The sequence below is a fragment of the Podarcis cretensis genome, assembly GCF_951804945.1.
Source record: "Podarcis cretensis genome assembly, chromosome: 8".
NCBI classification, from domain to species: domain Eukaryota; kingdom Metazoa; phylum Chordata; class Lepidosauria; order Squamata; family Lacertidae; genus Podarcis; species Podarcis cretensis.
Genome location: NC_137177.1, coordinates 85776601 through 85795309, shown reverse-complemented (window position 1 = coordinate 85795309; position 18709 = coordinate 85776601). Strand labels below are relative to the sequence as shown.

General features: G+C 46.2%; 1 protein-coding gene across 1 annotated transcript in view; it reads left to right on the top strand.

Annotated features, from left to right (window-relative positions):
* The first annotated feature begins 3052 nt into the window (after positions 1-3052).
* The window catches only part of ALDH2 (aldehyde dehydrogenase 2 family member), a 33180-nt gene continuing 17523 nt past the window's right edge, over positions 3053-18709 (top strand). Inside the window, exons 1-2 of the mRNA XM_079987518.1 lie at positions 3053-3211; positions 13796-13900. Coding sequence (XP_079843644.1) covers positions 3074-3211; positions 13796-13900 — 243 coding nt within the window. The 5' untranslated portion in view covers positions 3053-3073. The remainder of the gene's footprint in view (positions 3212-13795; positions 13901-18709) is intronic.

The following is an 18709-nucleotide window of genomic DNA, read 5'->3' as shown; positions in this document are numbered from 1 at the left end:
AGGGGGGGAAATAAAGAAAAAAAATTATCCCCCCCTCCCAGCTCCAAAGAGCAAAGAAGCCAAGACACCGAGCAGGATGGATCCCGCTCGCAGTCTTGGCTTCGTTTTCAGCCGCGGGGCTGGGGCGGGGGAAGCCCGAGCTTCCCCCGACTCCAGCCCCCAAAACAGGTCCAGGAGCGGCGGCAAGATTGCGCGCAACCTCGCCACCGCTCTCGGAGCTTGCGGATAGCTGCCTGAAGCCCAGGGAGTGCAGCGGGAGTTGGCGCTGCACTCCCCGGGCTTCAGGCTGGTATCCGCAAGCCTTCGGAGCCCGGCGGGAACCCCCGCCGCGCTCCGAAAGCTTCCGGATAGCTGCCTGAAGCCTGGAGAGCGAGAGGGGTCGGTGTGCACCGACCCCTCTCACTCTCCAGGCTTCAGCGAAAGCCTGCAGTCGCTCCATAGAACACACACACATTTCCCTTTCATTTTTGGAGGGGAAAAAGTGCATCCTATAGAGCGAAAAATATGGTACTTAAACAAAAGATGTACTTGGGGGGCGGGAGCGAGTGAAAACAAGGTGCTTATGGGGTGCTTATATGCAGAAGCTGGTTGTTGCCGCCCTCCAGACCTCATGTCGAAAAGGCACCTGAAGAAGGGCCTCGGATGATGAACACAAGGTCAATAGGCAGGGAGTTTCAAAGTGTAGGTGCTGCCACACTGAAATATGGATAACATAAAAGGGTGGGAGAAGTATTATGTGGCACCTCTTCCGCCGTTGGGTCTGGGCTGATGGGATCTGGAGTCCCAACTGAGTGTTGCCATATTTCAAAAAGTAAAAACCAGGAGCATTTTTTTAGGAAGACCACAAAGCTGTTGAGCTTAGAACAACCCCAACGTTCTTGAGCTCCCGCCCCCCCCCAAAAAAAACCACACCAGAAAAATGTGGTTTTTTTCTCTTTACTTGCCAAAGAGCCAAGACAAACTGCCGCCTTCCAGAAATCCCCCCCGGACATCACTTCCGCCTTTGAAATCCCAGTAATGTCTGGGGAAATCCGAAGGTATAGCAGGCCTAAACAACATAGAAGGTTCCCCAGATCTACTCTCTATTTTCCTTGACAGTGTATAAATACATTGAGCAATATTTGCTGGACTAGAACCTGGGAGACACCAGGGTTCAAATCCCCATTTGACAACGGAATCATAGAATTGTAGAGTTGGAAGGGACCCCCAGGGGTCATCTAGTCCAACCCCCTGCATTCCAGGAAACTCAGCTAAAGCAACGGAGTTCATTTGGTTGACCTTGGATGATGGACTCAAGGGCATCCTGATCAAATTTGCAGATGACACCAAACTGGGAGGGGTGGCTAACACCCTAGAGGACAGGATCACACTTCAAAACGACCTTGACAGATTAGAGAACTGGGCCAAAACAAACACGATGAATTTTAACAGGGAGAAATGTAAAGTATTGCACTTGGGCCAAAAAAATGAGAGGCACAAATACAAGATGGGTGACAGCTGGCTTGAGAGCAGTACATGTGAAAAGGATCTAGGAGTCTTGGTTGACCACAAACTTGACATGAGCCAACAGTGTGACGCGGCAGCTAAAAAAGCCAATGCAATTCTGGGCTGCATCAATAGGAGTATAGCATCTAGATCAAGGGAAGTAACAGTGCCACTGTATTCTGCTCTGGTCAGACCTCACCTGGAGTACTGTGTCCAGTTCTGGGCACCTCAGTTCAAGAAGGACACTGACAAACTGGAACGCGTCCAGAGGAGGGCAACCAAAATGGTCAAAGGCCTGGAAACGATGCCTTATGAGGAACGGCTAAGGGAGCTGGGCATGTTTAGCCTGGAGAAGAGGACGTTAAGGGGTGATATGATAGCCATGTTCAAATATATAAAAGGATGTCACATAGAGGAGGGAGAAAGGTTGTTTTCTGCTACTCCAGAGAAGCGGACACGGAGCAGTGGATCCAAACTACAAGAAAAAAGATTCCACCTGAACATTAGGAAGAACTTCCTGACAGTAAGAGCTGTTTGACAGTGGAATTTGCTGCCAAGGAGTGTGGTGGAGTCTCCTTCTTTGGAGGTCTTTAAGCAGAGGCTTGACAACCATATGTCAGGAGTGCTCTGATGGTGTTTCCTGCTTGGCAGGGGGTTGGACTCGATGGCCCTTGTGGTCTCTTCCAACTCTACCATTGTATGATTCAGTCAGAGGGGGCTGAGAGCAGTTGGAGTAAGCAGTGTCTGGAAGGCTCCCATGCTTGGCACAGGAGTGGCACATGCTTAATGGAACTTATGGACAGCAGAACAAAAAAAATTCCTTCCAGTAGCACCTTAAAGACCAACTAAGTTAGTTCTTGGTATGAGCTTTTGTGTGCATGCACACTTCTTCAGATACCTTGGTATCTGAAGAAGTGTGCATGCACACGAAAGCTCATACCAAGAACTAACTTAGTTGGTCTTTAAGGTGCTACTGGAAGGAATTTTTTTTGTTTTGACTATGGCAGACCAACACGGCTACCTATCTGTAACTGGAATTATGGACAGCAGGTTATCTGGAAGGAATGCCACCCTCACACCGGGATAGGGGGCGCAAGTTACTTGCCTTGCCCCGGATTAGGGGCGCAAATTACTTGCCTTGCCCCGGGTGCTGACAACCCACGCTACGCCGCTGGCGTCTTCACCTGGGCGTGTAGTCACGTTGGCAACTTTAGCAAGCAATGACCTAGCCGAGCTCCTGCCCTGCCCGCAACACAGGCTGCTTCACACGTGCTTTGAAGCCCGCAGTCTACAGGGTCCGGTTGTTATTTTTCGCGCGTGCGAACGAGCCACGAGGGCGGCTGTGCCCTCATCAGTCCCGTGGAGAAAGCACGCCGCGCGAGTGTCACCCGTTCGTGACACGCGTAACGTGTGAATCCTCCCGGCTCCGACGCGCAGGGCGCAGCTGAGCGCCGCGGGGGCGGGCCCTCGCCAAGCCGCTTGCCATTGGCTGGCTGGAGGCGGGAGAGGGCCGTTGGCCGACTCGCCGTCCCTCCCCCGGCCAGGCGGAGCATCGGGGGGCAGCCTTTCTCAGGAGGAGACGGCGAGCATGTTGCGAACGCTGGCGCTCCGCTCCGGCCCGCTGCGCCTTCGGGCGGCCCCCTTGCGCCTCGCCGCCAGAGCCTGGTCCGCCGCCGCCCCCGCCGTCCCCGCGCCCAACCCGCGCCCGGAGATCGCCTACACGCAGGTAAGGAGCAGGCCGGAGCGGCCCCGGCTTCTTCCCGGGGGAAGCAGCCGCGCCTCCTGCCCGCCCCGCAGCCTTGCTTCCCTCGGCCGGCAAGAGGTTTCTGGAGCGCGTGCAGAGGGCAGGCTGCTCTCCCTCGCTTTGTTGTTGTTGTTGTTTAGTCGTTTAGTCGTGTCCGACTCTTCGTGACCCCCTGGACCAGAGCACGCCAGGCACTCCTGTCTTCCACTGCCTCTCGCAGCTTGGTCAGACTCATGCTGGTAACCTCGAAAACACTATCCAACCATCTCTTCCTCTGTCGCCCCCTTCTCCTTGTGCCCTCCATCTTTCCCAACATCAGGGTCTTCTCCAGGGAGTCTTCTCTTCTCATGAGGTGGCCAAAGTACTGGAGCCTCAGCTTCACAATCTGTCCTTCTAGTGAGCACTCAGGGCTGATTTCCTTCAGAATGGAGAGGTTTCATCTTCTTGCAGTCCATGGGACTCTCAAGAGTCTCCTCCAGCACCAGAATTCAAAAGCATCAATTCTTCGGCGATCAGCCTTCTTTATGGTCCAGCTCTCACTTCCATACATCACTACTGGGAAAACCATAGCTTTAACTATACGGACCTTTGTTGGCAAGGTGATGTCTCTACTTCTCGCAAGCAACTCGTTTCTCCGAGTTTTCTCCCCAGCTAGGGGGAAAAAGGAGGAGGGGGTCTTCATCCGGATCTTCCGCACCTGCAGAGAGGGCTTATCTTTTTTTTTCTTTTTCCAAAATTTCTTTATTGGTTTTCACATTATAAACAAACAAACACATAAGACAAACCAACACAAATCATAGCCTTATTGGAAATTACACTTATTCACATTGTTAAGTGACTTCCTTACTTCCCCTTGGTTGAATTTCCCTGCATATCCTTTTAACGGTTTTCCAAATCGCAGTTCTTATAAAATTTAACTTACACCTTAACATCCTTAGATCTTCACATTATGAAATTAAACAAATTAATTCATCACTTCACATAAATAAAATACTAAGCCAATTAAGTATCTGCAAGCTGTTTTCAGTTAATTTAACTTAACATATTTAACTAAGTAATTATTAAATTTAATCCACTCTTCCTGATACTCCTCCTCCTTCTGGTTAGGTTGGCAAGCTCTGAAAAATCCATCATCTTCATCTGCCATTCTTCTATCACAGAGAGGGCTTATCTTGCTGCAACAGCTGAACTCTGCAGCCTCCATAACTCCAGGATATATCTGGGAGGAGAAAGTGTTCAAGTTGCAAAGGAAATGGCGGGGTGTGTGTGTGTGGATTTCGGATCAAATTCTGCCCCCCCCCCCCGACCTCCTTAGTGTGAAAAGCCCTGATTTCTAGCCAGATGAGAAGTTTCTCTCTTTCGCCCTGGCCTTTTCCTCTTCTGCTAGATACTGTATTAAGAAACATAAAATGTAGCATTCGCAGGGAAAGGAAGAAAAAAAGGAAGGAACGCCCCTGTCTCTCATTCCCTCTTAATTAGGCAGTCATTTAAAGAGAGGAAAACTCGGGTTTAGCAATCCATAGTTTCTCTTGTGGAAACTTCTGCCACCTTTTTTTAAGGTTGGCTGCAGGTGGAAATAACGGTGGAGGTTCCTGGTTTCTACTGACCACACATCCGCACTCCCTCCTCAGGAATGCTAAAATCTTGAAAAAGGAGCATGCACAGAGCTTCCTGAACTGCAATTTTGCACGTGCAACGCCAGCCTCTTGTCCTGAGCGGCTCTGGAAACACACCCTTTTTTAAAGTGGCACCTGCAACAACATGTTGCAGTATGGAGTGTTGCAGCCATACCCTTTTCCAAGACGACACACCATGACATCCCCTTTTCTGATTTTTGCATTGCCCCCACAACAGTCAGCCAGCCTTGAGGTCCATGCTCAGTCCTCGTTTGGCTGCTTCCGGATCCACCCCCCCCCTTTAATATCACTTAGTAAAGGTAAAGGGACCCCTGACCATTAGGTCCAGTCGTTTTATTGTTTTATTGGCCAAGGGAGCTGGCGTACAGCTTCCGGGTCATGTGGCCAGCATGACTAAGCTGCTTCTGGCAAACCAGAGCAGTGCATGGAAACGCCGTTTACCTTCCCGCCAGAGCGGTACCTATTTATCTACTTGCACTTTGACATGCTTTTGAACTGCTAGGTTGGCAGGAGCAGGGACCGAGCAACAGGAGCTCACCCCGTCGCAGGGATTCGAACTGCCGACCTTCTGATCAGCAAGCCCTAGGCTCTGTGGTTTAACCCACAGCGCCACCGGTGTCCCATTAACATCGCTTGTCCTCCCCAAAAGGTTTGCACTTCTGCAAGCCTGCCGGTCCTCCTCTGCTCTGTCTGGATGGTGTAGTTTTTAGCTGTGTGAGGATCCACACCAGGGGTCAGCAAACTTTTTCAGCAGGGGGCCGGTCCACTGTCCCTCAGGCCAGACCATATTTTGAAAAAAATATATGAACGAATTCCTATGCCCCACAAATAACCCAGAGGTGCATTTTTAATAAAAACACACATTCTACTCATGTAAAAACACCAGGCAGGCCCCACAAATAACCCAGATATGCATTTTAAAGAAAAGGACACATTCTACTCATGTAAAAACATGCCCAGACCGTCCGTGGGCCAGATTTAGAAGGCAATTGGGCCAGATCCGTCCCTCAGGCCTTAGATTGCCTACCCATGATCCACACTCAATCCTGGGTTTTGCAAATGGAGAGAATAGCTAGCTACTGTCTAGAAACTTAATTTTGGGCCAGGGGCTTCTGGTTTCTCAGGAGGAGTCCTCTGCCACTTGCTTAGGCTGTTGCTTCTGTTTTCTTTGAAACTTCCTTGGAGGTTCCTTCCTTCTCCGACTCCCCAACCCTCCATCAAAAGTGATTGGAGGATCCTGTCCCAAATCATTGATAGGTGTCGTTTGTCAGCCACAATTTCCCCAAAGAGCTCTGCGTGGGGCTACCTTTGAAGGGGACCCGGAAACTACAACTAATCCAGAATGTGGCAGCTAGACTGGTGACTGGGAGCGGCCGCCAAGACCACATAACACTGGTCTTGAAAGACCTACATTGACTCCCAGCACAATTCAAAGTGTTGGTGTTGACTTTTAAAGCCCTAAACTGCCTCGGCCCAGTATACCTGAAGGAGCATCTGCACCTCCATTGTTCTGCCCGGACACTGAGGTCCAGCGCCGAGGGCCTTCTGGCAGTTCTCTCATTGCGAGAAGTCAAGTTACAGGGAACCAGGCAGAGGGCCTTTTTGGTAGTGGCACCCGCCCTGTGGAACGCCCTCCCCTCAGATGTCAAAGAAATAAACAACTACATAGAATCATAGAGTTGGAAGAGACCACAAGGGCCATCGAGTCCAACCCCCTGCCAAGCAGGAAACACCATCAGAGCACTCCTGACATATGGTTGTCAAGCCTCTGCTTAAAGACCTCCAAAGAAGGAGACTCCACCACACTCCTTGGCAGCAAATTCCACTGTCAAACAGCTCCTACTGTCAGGAAGTTCTTCCTAATGTTTAGGTGGAATCTTCCTAATGTTTAGGTGGAATCTTCTTCTTTACCTGACTTTTAGAAGACATCTGAAGGCAGAAGCTTTTAATATTTGAAGGACTATTGTATTTTAATCTTTTATTGGAAGCCACCCAGAGTGGCTGGGGAAACCCAGTCAGATGGGCGGGGTATAAATAAATAAATAAATAAATATGTTTTGCAGCCAATTTCCCTATCTAAGGCCATTTGTACTTTTCAAGCAGTATGATACCACTTTAAACAGTCCTGGCTTGCCCCAAAGAATTCTGGGAGTTGTAGTTTGTGAAGAAGACCCAGTCTCTTCCCAGAGCGACAATTCTGAGTGTTCCCTGGAAAGAGGGATTGGTTGTTAAACCAACCTGGGAATTGTCGCTCTGGGAGGGGAATAGGGTCTTCTAGCAACTCTCAGCATCCTTTACAAACTCCAGCTCTTGGGGGGAAATCCTTGATTATTCAAAATGGTATCAGTAGCACTTTAATTGTATCCTGTGATGTTTTGGACTACAACTCCCATCAGCCCCCGCGTTTGTGCTTCCACCATCGTGGAGCTGTGCTGGCTGGGGCTGATGGAAGTTGTAGTCTGGAGGGTACCACGCCGAAGGTGGCTGGCGCTTAGAGCATCTCGGAGGAGATGTAAGACAAGCTGGTTAAGACTTTGAATGTGTGCACTGCTTATATAACATGATTTATCATCTACAAATAATCCTCCTTTTCTTCCCTTTCTCCCCGCCCCTTTCTTTTTTGAGCTTCTGGTGGACTGTGGTCTCAACTTCTTTGGTCATTTTATTCTAATCAGATTTTTGTTAACAGTTCTTGGTGATGTGCCATGCCGTTAGCCAGAGAGAACTAGAAAGGTAGCCAGATTTTCCTGCACGGTGACTTTCGTGTGTTGCCTTAGGGATTGCTGACGGGTGCTTTAGAGATAGTTGTGTGCACTCTGATCCCTGACCAACTCTTTCCTGATAAAAGAAAAAAACCCCACAGCAGTGCAAGCTTTGTTACTTTTGCTGGCGGAGGGGTGGTCATTGTAATTCTTGCATCCATTTGGGAACAGAGTGTGCCTGGCAGATTGGTGACTGTGGGGGCAGAAAAAGGGAAAGAAATCAGCTCTCAGTGGGCCCTTCTGAATATCAACCACTGTACATTTTGCTCTTTCTGAGTGTTGTGATAAGAGGACATCGCATTTGTCTCCCAGACCTGAGGTTCTCACCCCTGGTCTAGAGGTTGATGGGAGGCTGTAAGAATATAATTCAATTCCGAGCACAATTCAGAGTGTTGGTGCTGACCTTTAAAGCCCTAAATGGCCTCGGTCCTGTATACCTGAAGGAGCGTCTCCACCCCCATCGTTCTGCCCGGACACTGAGGTCCAGCGCCGAGGGCCTTCTGGCGGTTCCCTCGCTGCGAGAAGCCGAGTTACAGGGAACCAGGCAGAGGGCCTTCTCGGTAGTGGCACCCGCCCTGTGGAATGCCCTCCCACCAGATGTCAAAGAGAAAAATAACTACCAAACTTTTAGAAGACATCTGAAGGCAGCCCTGTTTAGGGAAGCTTTTACTGTATTTTAATATTTTTAATATTACTGTGTTTTAATATTTTGTTGGAAGCCGCCCAGAGTGGCTGAGGAAACCCAGCCAGATGGGCTGGGTATAAATAATAAATAATAAAATTATTATTATTATTATTATTGCCTGCTGGATCAGGCCCATGGGCCACTGAGACCAGCATCCTGCTCTCACCAGATGCCTGCAGGAAACCCACAAGCAGGACCTGAGCACCAGAACACTGTGTTCTCCTATGGCAGACACCCCCAAACTCAGCCCTCCAGATGTTTTTTGTGACTAAAGTTCCCATCATCCCTGACCACTGGTCCTGTTCGCTACGGATGATGGGAGTTGTAGTCCCAAAACACCTGGAGAGCAGAGTTTGGGGATGCCTGTCCTATGGTTTCCAGCAACAGACTCAGAAGATTGCCATGAATAAAAATATAAGAGAAATGCTTGAGGGCTGAGATCTAAGATAGGAATACTGTATAAGAAAACTTTTCTCTGTCTCCTTTCTGCATGCATGTTTTTATAAACTTCTATCCTTTCACCCTCTTACTCTAAATTAATTTATGTAGTCTCCATGGTGTCCCAGGCCATCAGCCCAAAAAGACTTTGGGGAAAACATGATGGAGACATATAATATTGCAAGTAGTGTGTGCCTTCCTTCTGGGTCTAGTATAAAGTAAGCAGCACATAAGCAGCACACAAAACGCTACCAAACCATTCTACGTGCTAAGTCTTATTTTAGTAATCCAAAAATTGAGAGAGCTATGTACAAGATCTACTACAGAAGCCACAAACAGAAAACACCTTCAAATTGTGTCCAAAAGGAAGATTCAGTCTTTAAAGTTCCTTTAGCCAGGCTCCTGTAGATATCAACAAAAGTAAGTTTGAGCAAACGACGTGTCGTCCATGTTGCGCTCAAGGGTTAGATATCAACAAGGATAAAAGGTAAAGGTAAAGGTACCCCTGCCCGTACGGGCCAGTCTTGACAGACTCTGGGGTTGTGCGCCCATCTCACTTAAGAGGCCAGGGGCCAGCGCTGTCCGGAGACACTTCCGGGTCACGTGGCCAGCGTGACATCGCTGCTCTGGCGAGCCAGAGCCGCACACGGAAATGCCGTTTACCTTCCCGCTGGTAAGCGGTCCCTATTTATCTACTTGCACCCGGAGGTGCTTTCGAACTGCTAGGTTGGCAGGCGCTGGGACCGAGCAGCGGGAGCGCACCCCGCCGCAGGGATTCGAACCGCCGACCTTTCGATCGGCAAGCCCTAGGCGCTGAGGCTTTAACCCACAGCGCCACCTGCGTCCCATCAACAAGGATAAGTTTGATCAAATGAAGTGTCAGTGATGTTACGCACAAGTTAGACAGGGTTTGTCACCTGTTTCGCCCATGAAGAGTCTCGAGCTTCTTCAGTAAATTCTCTCTCACGGTTTTGATATATTTATCAAGTCCAAATGTTACATTTCTTCTTAGATTAAGCTACAATATTTAATTTCTTTCTTCAGGAAATTCTCCCTCAAGATTTTGGTGTATTTACATACATTCAACTTCATAAATGAATAAATGTATTTACATACATTCAACTTTGTAAATGAATAAATGCTCAAGTCAAGAGTAGATGTTGTACATAGCTCTCTCAATTTTTGGATTATTAATATAAGATTTAGAACGTAGAATGATTTGGTAGCGTTTTGTGTGCCGCTTATGTGCTGCTTACTTTAAACTGGTTTACTATGAGAATTGGCAGCATAGGTTCAGTTCTTCAGTTCCCAGATTGGGAAGGTTGCGTAAGTTGATATGCACTCTTATCATGCCTCCTCCGTAATCTGCCTTCTATGAAACAAACAATCAGACTTCATCCTTGTCCATTGTAGAGAAAATGTTGATCTGGAATTTTTGTGTGTGAGTTATGCAGCAGTTGGCAAGATACCCTGACCTCTCAGTTTACGGCCCCAGATTGCAAAAGTTTGGCTTTTGAACTCTTCCGTGGCTTCTCCCCGAAACTTCCACCTTCCTTTTCGTCTCACTTTTGAAACCAAGCAGCTGACAAACCGTTTTGGAAAACGCTGGTTGCCATCTCCCCGCTTCTGCATTTGGACTGCATTAACTCAGGCCCTATCTGCATGCTACCTTTAATGCACTGTGATGCCACTTTAAACAGACACAGTTTTCCCCCCAAATCCTGGGAGCTTTAGTTTGTAAAGGGTGATGAGAGTGGTCAGAAGGGCCCTGATTCCCTTTCCAGTGTTTCAGTTCCCAGAGTTCCCTGGAAGGAGGGGTTGCTTGTTAAACCACTCTGGAAATTGTAGCTCTGTGTTTGTTCACTAGGACATTTGGTCTAGTTTCTGCATTAGTCTGAGATTTCTTTTTAAATCTGTATGAAAATTCATACACACATTTTTCTTCAGATATGTCCATATGTATTTTATCACATAATCCATATTTAATATGCATATTATTCAGAGCATGCAGGTTTGATTGTATTTTATCATGAAATACACATTTTGAACGCATTTTGAAACAGGAACTTTATTGCCCAATTCAGAGAAATGCAAAGTCTAAAAGGTTAAGAGGTATTAATACGCAAAGTGCAAATTGAGTTGGTTTAGTTAAGAATGCAGACCAAACAGATGTCTCTTATTATTACAAACAAATGCTTCCTATATGTGTATAATTTTGTCAGCTGTTCGGAGCTGCTGTCAAAATGAACCGAGAACAGACAATACGGGACCACCTCTCCTGGTATGCCCCACGGAGGACCTTAAGGTCCACAAATAACAACACTTTGGAGGTCCCAAACCTCAAGGTGGTTAGATTGGTCTCAACTAGGGCCAGGGCCTTTTCAGTACTGGCCCCGACTTGGTGGAACGCTCTGTCACAAGAGACTAGGGCCCTATGGGACTTGACATCTTTCCACAGGGCCTGGCCTTTGGTTTGGACTCAGTCTGACCCTTATGTTTCCCTCCCCTTATGGTTTTGATTTATGGGCTACTCTTAAAATGAGACTGCATTTTAAATTTTATTTTAACCCGTATTTTAATAAACTGGGTGTTTGTTTGTCCCCCCTTATTATGTTTTATTGTAATTTTATTGGTGTTAGCTGCCCTGAGCCCAGCTCTGGCCAGGGAGGTTGGGGTATAAATAAAAAATTGTTGTTGTTACTATTACTACAATATCTGGGCCAAATTGTATTAAAACTAGCACTATGGGACAGGTGCTGGCATTTGAAAAGGAGCCACAAAGACTGCCTGTGTGTGCATTCTCTCCCCCAAGCAACCGGGAAGTTCGGGGCAGCAATTATCCTTGATGTAAATGGCGGGTTGTATTTATGTATTTTTACTGGCAAACATCTTAGGCATTTTTTGTGTTGCAAACTGTCAGGCATGCTTGGGCCACTTCTTATTTCTTCTTGAATCAGTTACTTGTTTTGGAAGAGGGTATTGTCCCTTTCGCTATGCTCTGATAAGTGCTTATCTCTGGTGCTTATCTCTGTTTGTGCAGTGTAAATGAGCTGGGCGGCAGTTTCTTAATCAACGGTTGCTGCATGTATCAAAGGTTTTTCATAAATGGCTAAAGAATATGAACACCTAGGGCAGTAGCTGTTTTGAATAGGCCAATATTTCTTGCACTCTTGCTTTCTTGTAATGTTAAGATGCTGTTCAGGCCACTTCTTGAAATTTCTTTCGTCTAGGGTAGTGCTAGAGGGTCCACTTTGGTATTTGAGCATCTGTGGGTCTTCGTTTACAATGGGTTTACAATGGGGTTTACAATGGGGTTTAAAATGGGGTTTAAAATGGGTTTACAATGGGGATGCGGGTGGCGCTGTGGGTTAAACCACAGAGCCTAGGACTTGCCGATCAGAAGGTCGGCGGTTCAAATCCCTGTGACGGGGTGAGCTCCCGTTGCTCGGTCCCTACTCCTGCCAACCTAGCAGTTCAAAAGCACGTCAAAGTGCAAGTAGATAAATAGGTACCGCTCCGGCGGGAAGGTAAACGCCATTTCCGTGTGCTGCTCTGGTTCGCCAGAAGCAGCTTAGTCATTGTTACGGAAAAATTCCGGGTGCTGATTTACCTTGCCACCCGGCTCGTCGGACAATGTCCACGGGTCCTAGCGGAAAAATGAGCTCAGCCGGAGACAGGAGCAATGAACGGAGATCCAAAGTTTATTGCGCAACAGGTTCAAAAAATGGAATTGAACCCCGAGAGTGGGGCGACATAAACTTTTAAAAGTTCCCTCCAGGTCCCAGAATACAGTGCAGAAAACGTCACAAATACATCACAAGAGGTGGGGTTACAAGGATCATCACTACAGGAAAGTGGGTGGTGGGTTTACACAAATCATCACTTCAGTAAGGTGGGGACTACATAGATCATCACTACAGTAAGGTAGGCAGGGCAGAGATTGCATGGATCATCACTACAGTAAGGTAGGCAGGGCAGAGATTGCCTGGAGTAATAGAAATATGCATAAGCGTTTCCTGAGTACAGGTGATGGCAAGACAATGGCACACCCATGCATCGCCCATTACCTGGTATTGTCCGGAGGAAGGGCTTGACTGGACCATCTGACAGGATTAAGGTTTCCCTGAGTACGTGACCTGTCGGTTCGAGGATTATGGCGCTGAGGGTAGCATCATGGAGTCCGGAGGGAATCGAGTAGAATAACATTAAAATGGAGAAGATCGAAGCTTTGGCTGATTTTATATTATTTTCTGAAGTTTTTTGGCTTCTTGCCGGTCAAGTGTATATTATATATTGAGAGCGGAAACAAATGGATACAATGTAACAGGACTTTGACAGTTTTACGAGGTCGCTAGTTTCGGATCCATTGTTGTAGCAGCGGGGAGCCGTCAACAACTTGTCAGGAGGTTAAATGAGGCGTGCAAGAGCTCCCTGAGCTAGCTCCTGCAGGGGAATGCACGTTCCTGATTGGCTAAGGCGCAGCCATTATGGTCAATGGGGAAACAGTATGATACGGTCTACTTGTTAGAAATAGGGCGAACAAGACTTAAGAGGAAACCGTATATAGAAGGAAAAGATATATATATATATATAAGGAGAAGATATTATTTATAAAGTCGAGGGTATAGTGTGGTGCTTGTGCAACAGTGTGGGGTTCAGGAGTCACGGCAGAGCTGGGCGCCGTCGAGGTCATCGCCTCGGGCCCCTTACTCACAAGGAAGAGGGGTGAGGAAAGGTACCCCCCCCTTCCGTATCAGTCATGCTGGTCACATGACCCGGAAGCTGTATGCCGGCTCCCTTGGCCAATAAAGCGAGATGAGAACCACAACCTCAGAGTCGGCCACGACTGGACCTAATGGTCAGGGGTCCCTTTACCTTTTATGGGATTACTTCAGGAAGGGAATGGCACTCCCAAATCTGCCTCTCAACACTAAGGTTCCGCCTAGCTGTGTGTTGGCTCCTGAAGCATCAATCTCTTCGCCGTCAGCCGTCGCTGTGAAGCGTTTGCATCCTAAAAGCTTATAGTCCATGTTTTCACTTGCAGATCTTCATCAACAATGAATGGCACGATGCAGCCAGCAAGAAGACATTCCCGACCGTCAACCCGTCCACAGGGGAGGTTATCTGCCAGGTTGCAGAAGGAGACAAGGTACCACATCAGTGGGGTCAGGGGAAATGCCTATCCCAGTTTGTTTATGCTTCGTGCCGCCTTTGCCAACCCAGTCTCCTCCAGATGTTTTGAAAAGCACGGGTTGGCAAAGGTTAGCAAGTTGGAACAATAGCAGCTGCCTTTAAATGGAATCAGACCATCTAGTACACTCAGGGGTGGCCAACTCTTGTAGCACCCTGCTTGTGGTTAACGCTTAGCTGGAATGAAATATTCAACGCAGCAATAGAGAAATTAAAATAATAATTTATTTGTCAGACAAATAAATATGAGGCACAGTAGTATATGGTTACCAAACTCTGGCCTGGCCTCCTGCCATTCTGGCCAGCACTTATATTTCCTTAATCCAGCCCCCTTGCTCCTCCTGTGGCTGCCTCTGTCCAATCAGCCTGGTTGAAATTCCTATTGGCTGTTTGCTAGAACCAATCACAAAAGATACACCCATTTCCTCTTGTCCTTTTATGGGAAACAAAAAGATATATATTCTTCTATCTATAAATGACAAATAAGTAGTAATATATCTTACATGTGTCTCAACAAGGAACCTTAATTACCAGCTCACCTCGCCCTATTGCCCTCCAAAACAAATGGTTTAATCTCAAATTTTTATCTTAAACAGATGTCAAGGATCTTGAGTTCACATCATCATTGAAAGATCTCCTTCTCTTGAAGGTCTTTTAAACAAAGGCCTGACAACCATATGTGTGCTCTAATGATGTTTCCTGCTTGGCAGGGGGGCTGGGCTGGTGGCTGATGGCCCCTGTGATCTCTTCCAACTATATGAAATAAGAATCTAGCATAAAGATTTAACATTTCTTAGCTTCTAATTCCTTTGCATAATTACATTTAAGCCAATATATTTAATACATAACATAGATAGCTTTTTAGAAGAATAAACCTTTTCAAAGTAAAAAAAGGAAGGAACAGTTTCCAGCCTCAAAATAAGATAGAAAGAAAACCTCTTCTCCAGCCAAGCCAGTTGCCTTTTTCACTGCTCTTGACCTTTCAACCTTAGGAAAATATGGCTCAAGTTTAATGGGAGGCACATGGTTTTATTTTACTATTTACCCACTCTTAATTATGTTTTTCTCTGCTTTTTTTATCTTCTGTAATATGTAGGGTCAGTGTAACCTTGGCTGTCAGCCTGTAATTCCCTTTGACTTTGAGAATTGTTTTCTGCTATAAATCAGGGGGCCCCCTTGTCCAGGAGAATAAACATCTTGCCAAGGTTCTTAGGCAGCTGGTCTTCTGCCTGGCATGAACATTTGAAAATCTTTAAGCTCATTTTAAAATACAGGCCCTGATCAAGCCTTAATAAAAATGCAGGCTATGATTAGATGCCTCACTCTCAAGAGACTGCAATCTACTTTCAGAATTATAAACTGGCAGTGATCTACCCCCATTTTGGGGGGGTTCAGCTCAAAGTTGCTGAACTTTTTTTGGGAATGAAAGACCCATTTTGGGGGTTCAGCTCAAAGTTGCTGAGCTTTTCTAGGGGAGGAGAAGAGCCCCGTTTTGGGGGAGGTTAAAAAATAAGCTTTTAGGAGGATTTCCATTTTATGGGGGGCGGGGTGGGTGGTTTAAAGGCATGGAAAAAAGGGGTAAAGTCACTCACAAAGAGATCTCACAGAGAAAGCTCCGTCTTCCAGAGATCATACAACCATGGAGGGCAGGGCAGGAGTCAGTTTTAGCGATGCTATGGAAAGGGAGCCAGGGATCTACCAAAACCTCATGGGGATCTATCAGTAGATCGTGATCGATCTGTTGGACATCCCTGTAGTACTGGATTGTAACTCTGCATTTCAGCCTCGCCCCTGGCACATGGTAAGAATAATATCACAAGTTTTGTTGCAAAACTGACTGTTACGGTATTTACTATTATTTATTATTTAGTTCCTGCCTTTCTCCCAAGCTGGGATTCAAAGCGGCTTCCCACAGTTAAGAACATCATTATAAAATACCAAGTAGTTAAAAACAGTAGTTAAAATAAATCAAAACACATTTAGGACCAGCAATTAAAACCTAGTTTTCCCTGACAGTGGTGGTTAGCAGCACCTGCGCCTCAGTTTCCAAGGACCTGTCTGGGCAGGAATGTCTCAGCCTGGCAGGCTGACCCCTCTTGGGAAGAAATCCCACAATCTGGGAGCAGCCACAGGAAAGTCTCTCATGTCACCACCAGCCATTCCCCTGATGTTGACTGGAGGATCTTAGCCCCCAGGCAGGTTTTTATGAGGAGATACAATCTCCCAGGTAGCTTAGACTCAAAGAGTCACGTGGCACCTTTAAGTTTTATGGCTCTTGGTACTTTTAGGGGCTTTGATGTAGTCCTCTGCTTGCTTTTGCTTTAATGGAGCCTTGGCAAGTTCTGGCAGATTCAGGAGCTTGTTGCAACTTGGTGACCCTTCTTTTTGCGAGGGGTGTGTGTCCTTAATAAAGATACTAGCCTACAATGGCATTTGGGGTCATATCAGTATGTCTATTCCTGTATTTTAAGCTTCCGTGAGCCTATAGGAACAGGTAGAGCAGTAATTTACCCCCTAAGGGCTTGCAGCTTTCTACAGGTTCTTCCTCTCGATTACACCAAACATAACTTTCCAGCAACATAGAAATCGTCTGATTGAAATTGCAGAGTTTTGAAAAATTGAAAAATAAAGTGCGAGATTGGCTTCATTATTATCAAATAATGGAGGCATATAATTCGGACAAAAAAGTTGGCTTCCAGGTGGAAAAATCAATACTGGAAACAGAATTGTTGGATCCAAAAACTAAGCATTTGTCAAGAATGTATAACTTGTTGCTGAAATGGAACACTCAGGATGAAATGGTGAAATCAGTTATGATTAAATGGGCACAAGATGTTGGACATAACATAATGATGGCTGACTGGGAACAGTTATGGACCACAGGTATGAAATTTACGGCATGTAATGCCTTAAGAGAAAATTTTATGAAAATGTTTTACAGGTGGTACATGACACCAGTCTAGCTTGCAAAAACTTACCATTTGCCCGATAATAAATGTTGGAAATGCAATGAGATTGAAGGTACATTCTTTCACCTTTGGTGGACATGCCCAAGGATTAAGACATTCTGGGAGATGATTTATAATGAAATGAAAAAGGTATTTAAATATACCTTCCTGAAGAAAGCAGAGGCCTTTCTCCTGGGCATGGTCGGCCAATTGGTGCCAAAGAAAGATAGAACATTTTTCATGTATGCAACAACAGCAGCAAGAATACTCATCGCAAAATATTGGAAGACACAAGATTTACCCACCCGGGAAGAATGGCAGATGAAGTTGATGGACTACATGGAATTGGCGGAAATGACTGGCAGAATCCGAGACCAGGGAGAAGAGTCGGTGGAAGAAGACTGGAAAAAGTTTAAAGATTATTTACGGAATTACTGTAAAATTAATGAATGTTAGGAAAATGTTGGAATGAAGTTATATGGCTTTAGTAGCAATGTTATAAGGGATTAAGGATAAATAGATTAATAGAGTATTAAAGGAAAAATAAGGTTAGAATGTGTTAAGATAATTATAAGATTAAAAATAGAGGAAGATGGAAAGGAATTGCTGAAAAAATTAATAGAAGTGGAATACAAAAAGGGAGGTGTGAGGAGGTCGCGGAAACAAGTAAATGAAAGATAAGTTATTGAAAGTATTTGATGTGTTTTAAATTGTGTTTGTTTTGTTTTGTTAGCTTAATGTTAGTGTTTTGTTAGTGTAATGTAGTGTTTTTTTGTATTGTATTGTATGGTTTTTCTTTTCTGTAGTGTCTAAATTGTTGGAAAAGGTAATAAATATTATTTTAAAAAAAGAAAAAGAAATCGTCTGATTGTCTGGCCTTAATCAGAGATTGCGAAACAAACAGGCTACTCCTGGCAGACGGCCACACACAGAGTAAACATTTCCTTGTTTTCCCAGAGTAGCAGCCTTTATACGGCGGCTGCGTTTTGGCAGCAAATATGTGGCTGTTCCTTTTCACATGGTAATGTTATATCTGGGCAGAAGCTGGGTTAGCAAACAGGAATGACACAGCAAAAACTGTACAGCACCCAGGATCTGGTTCCCTGCAGGCAGCACCCAAGGAGGAATTATTAACTGCATAGCATCTGGCCAGGAAGAGCGAGCGAGCAGGAAGGGTGGGGAGAGCTGTCAGTCTGGGTTTCTCTCAGATTCTTGTTTTCCTAAACTTAGGTGTAAAAGGTAAAGGTAAAGGTACCCCTGCCCGTAGGGGCCAGTCTTGACAGACTCTGGGGTTGTGCGCCCATCTCACTTAAGAGGCCAGGGGCCAGCGCTGTCCGGAGACACTTCCGGGTCACGTGGCCAGCGTGACATCGCTGCTCTGGCGAGCCAGAGCCGCACACGGAAACGCCGTTTACCTTCCCGCTGGTAAGCGGTCCCTATTTATCTACTTGCACCCAGAGGTGCTTTCGAACTGCTAGGTTGGCAGGCGCTGGGACCGAGCAGCGGGAGCGCACCCCGCCGCAGGGATTCGAACCGCCAACCTTTCGATCGGCAAGCCCTAGGCGCTGAGGCTTTAACCCACAGCGCCACCTGCGTCCCAAAACTTAGGTGTAGTGCACCACATATCTGCATCAGCCTCAGTTAAGAAAGAAAAAGGTCTTGGGAAAGTTTGTCAGTGTTTTAGATTGCATTTCTCCTATAACACACACATTTTTGTCTGCAATCTTGCCCACACATCTTATTTGCAGGCAATTCTATTATTATTATTATTATTATTATTATTATTTATTATCTCACCTTCTAAACTACCATTTCTAGGA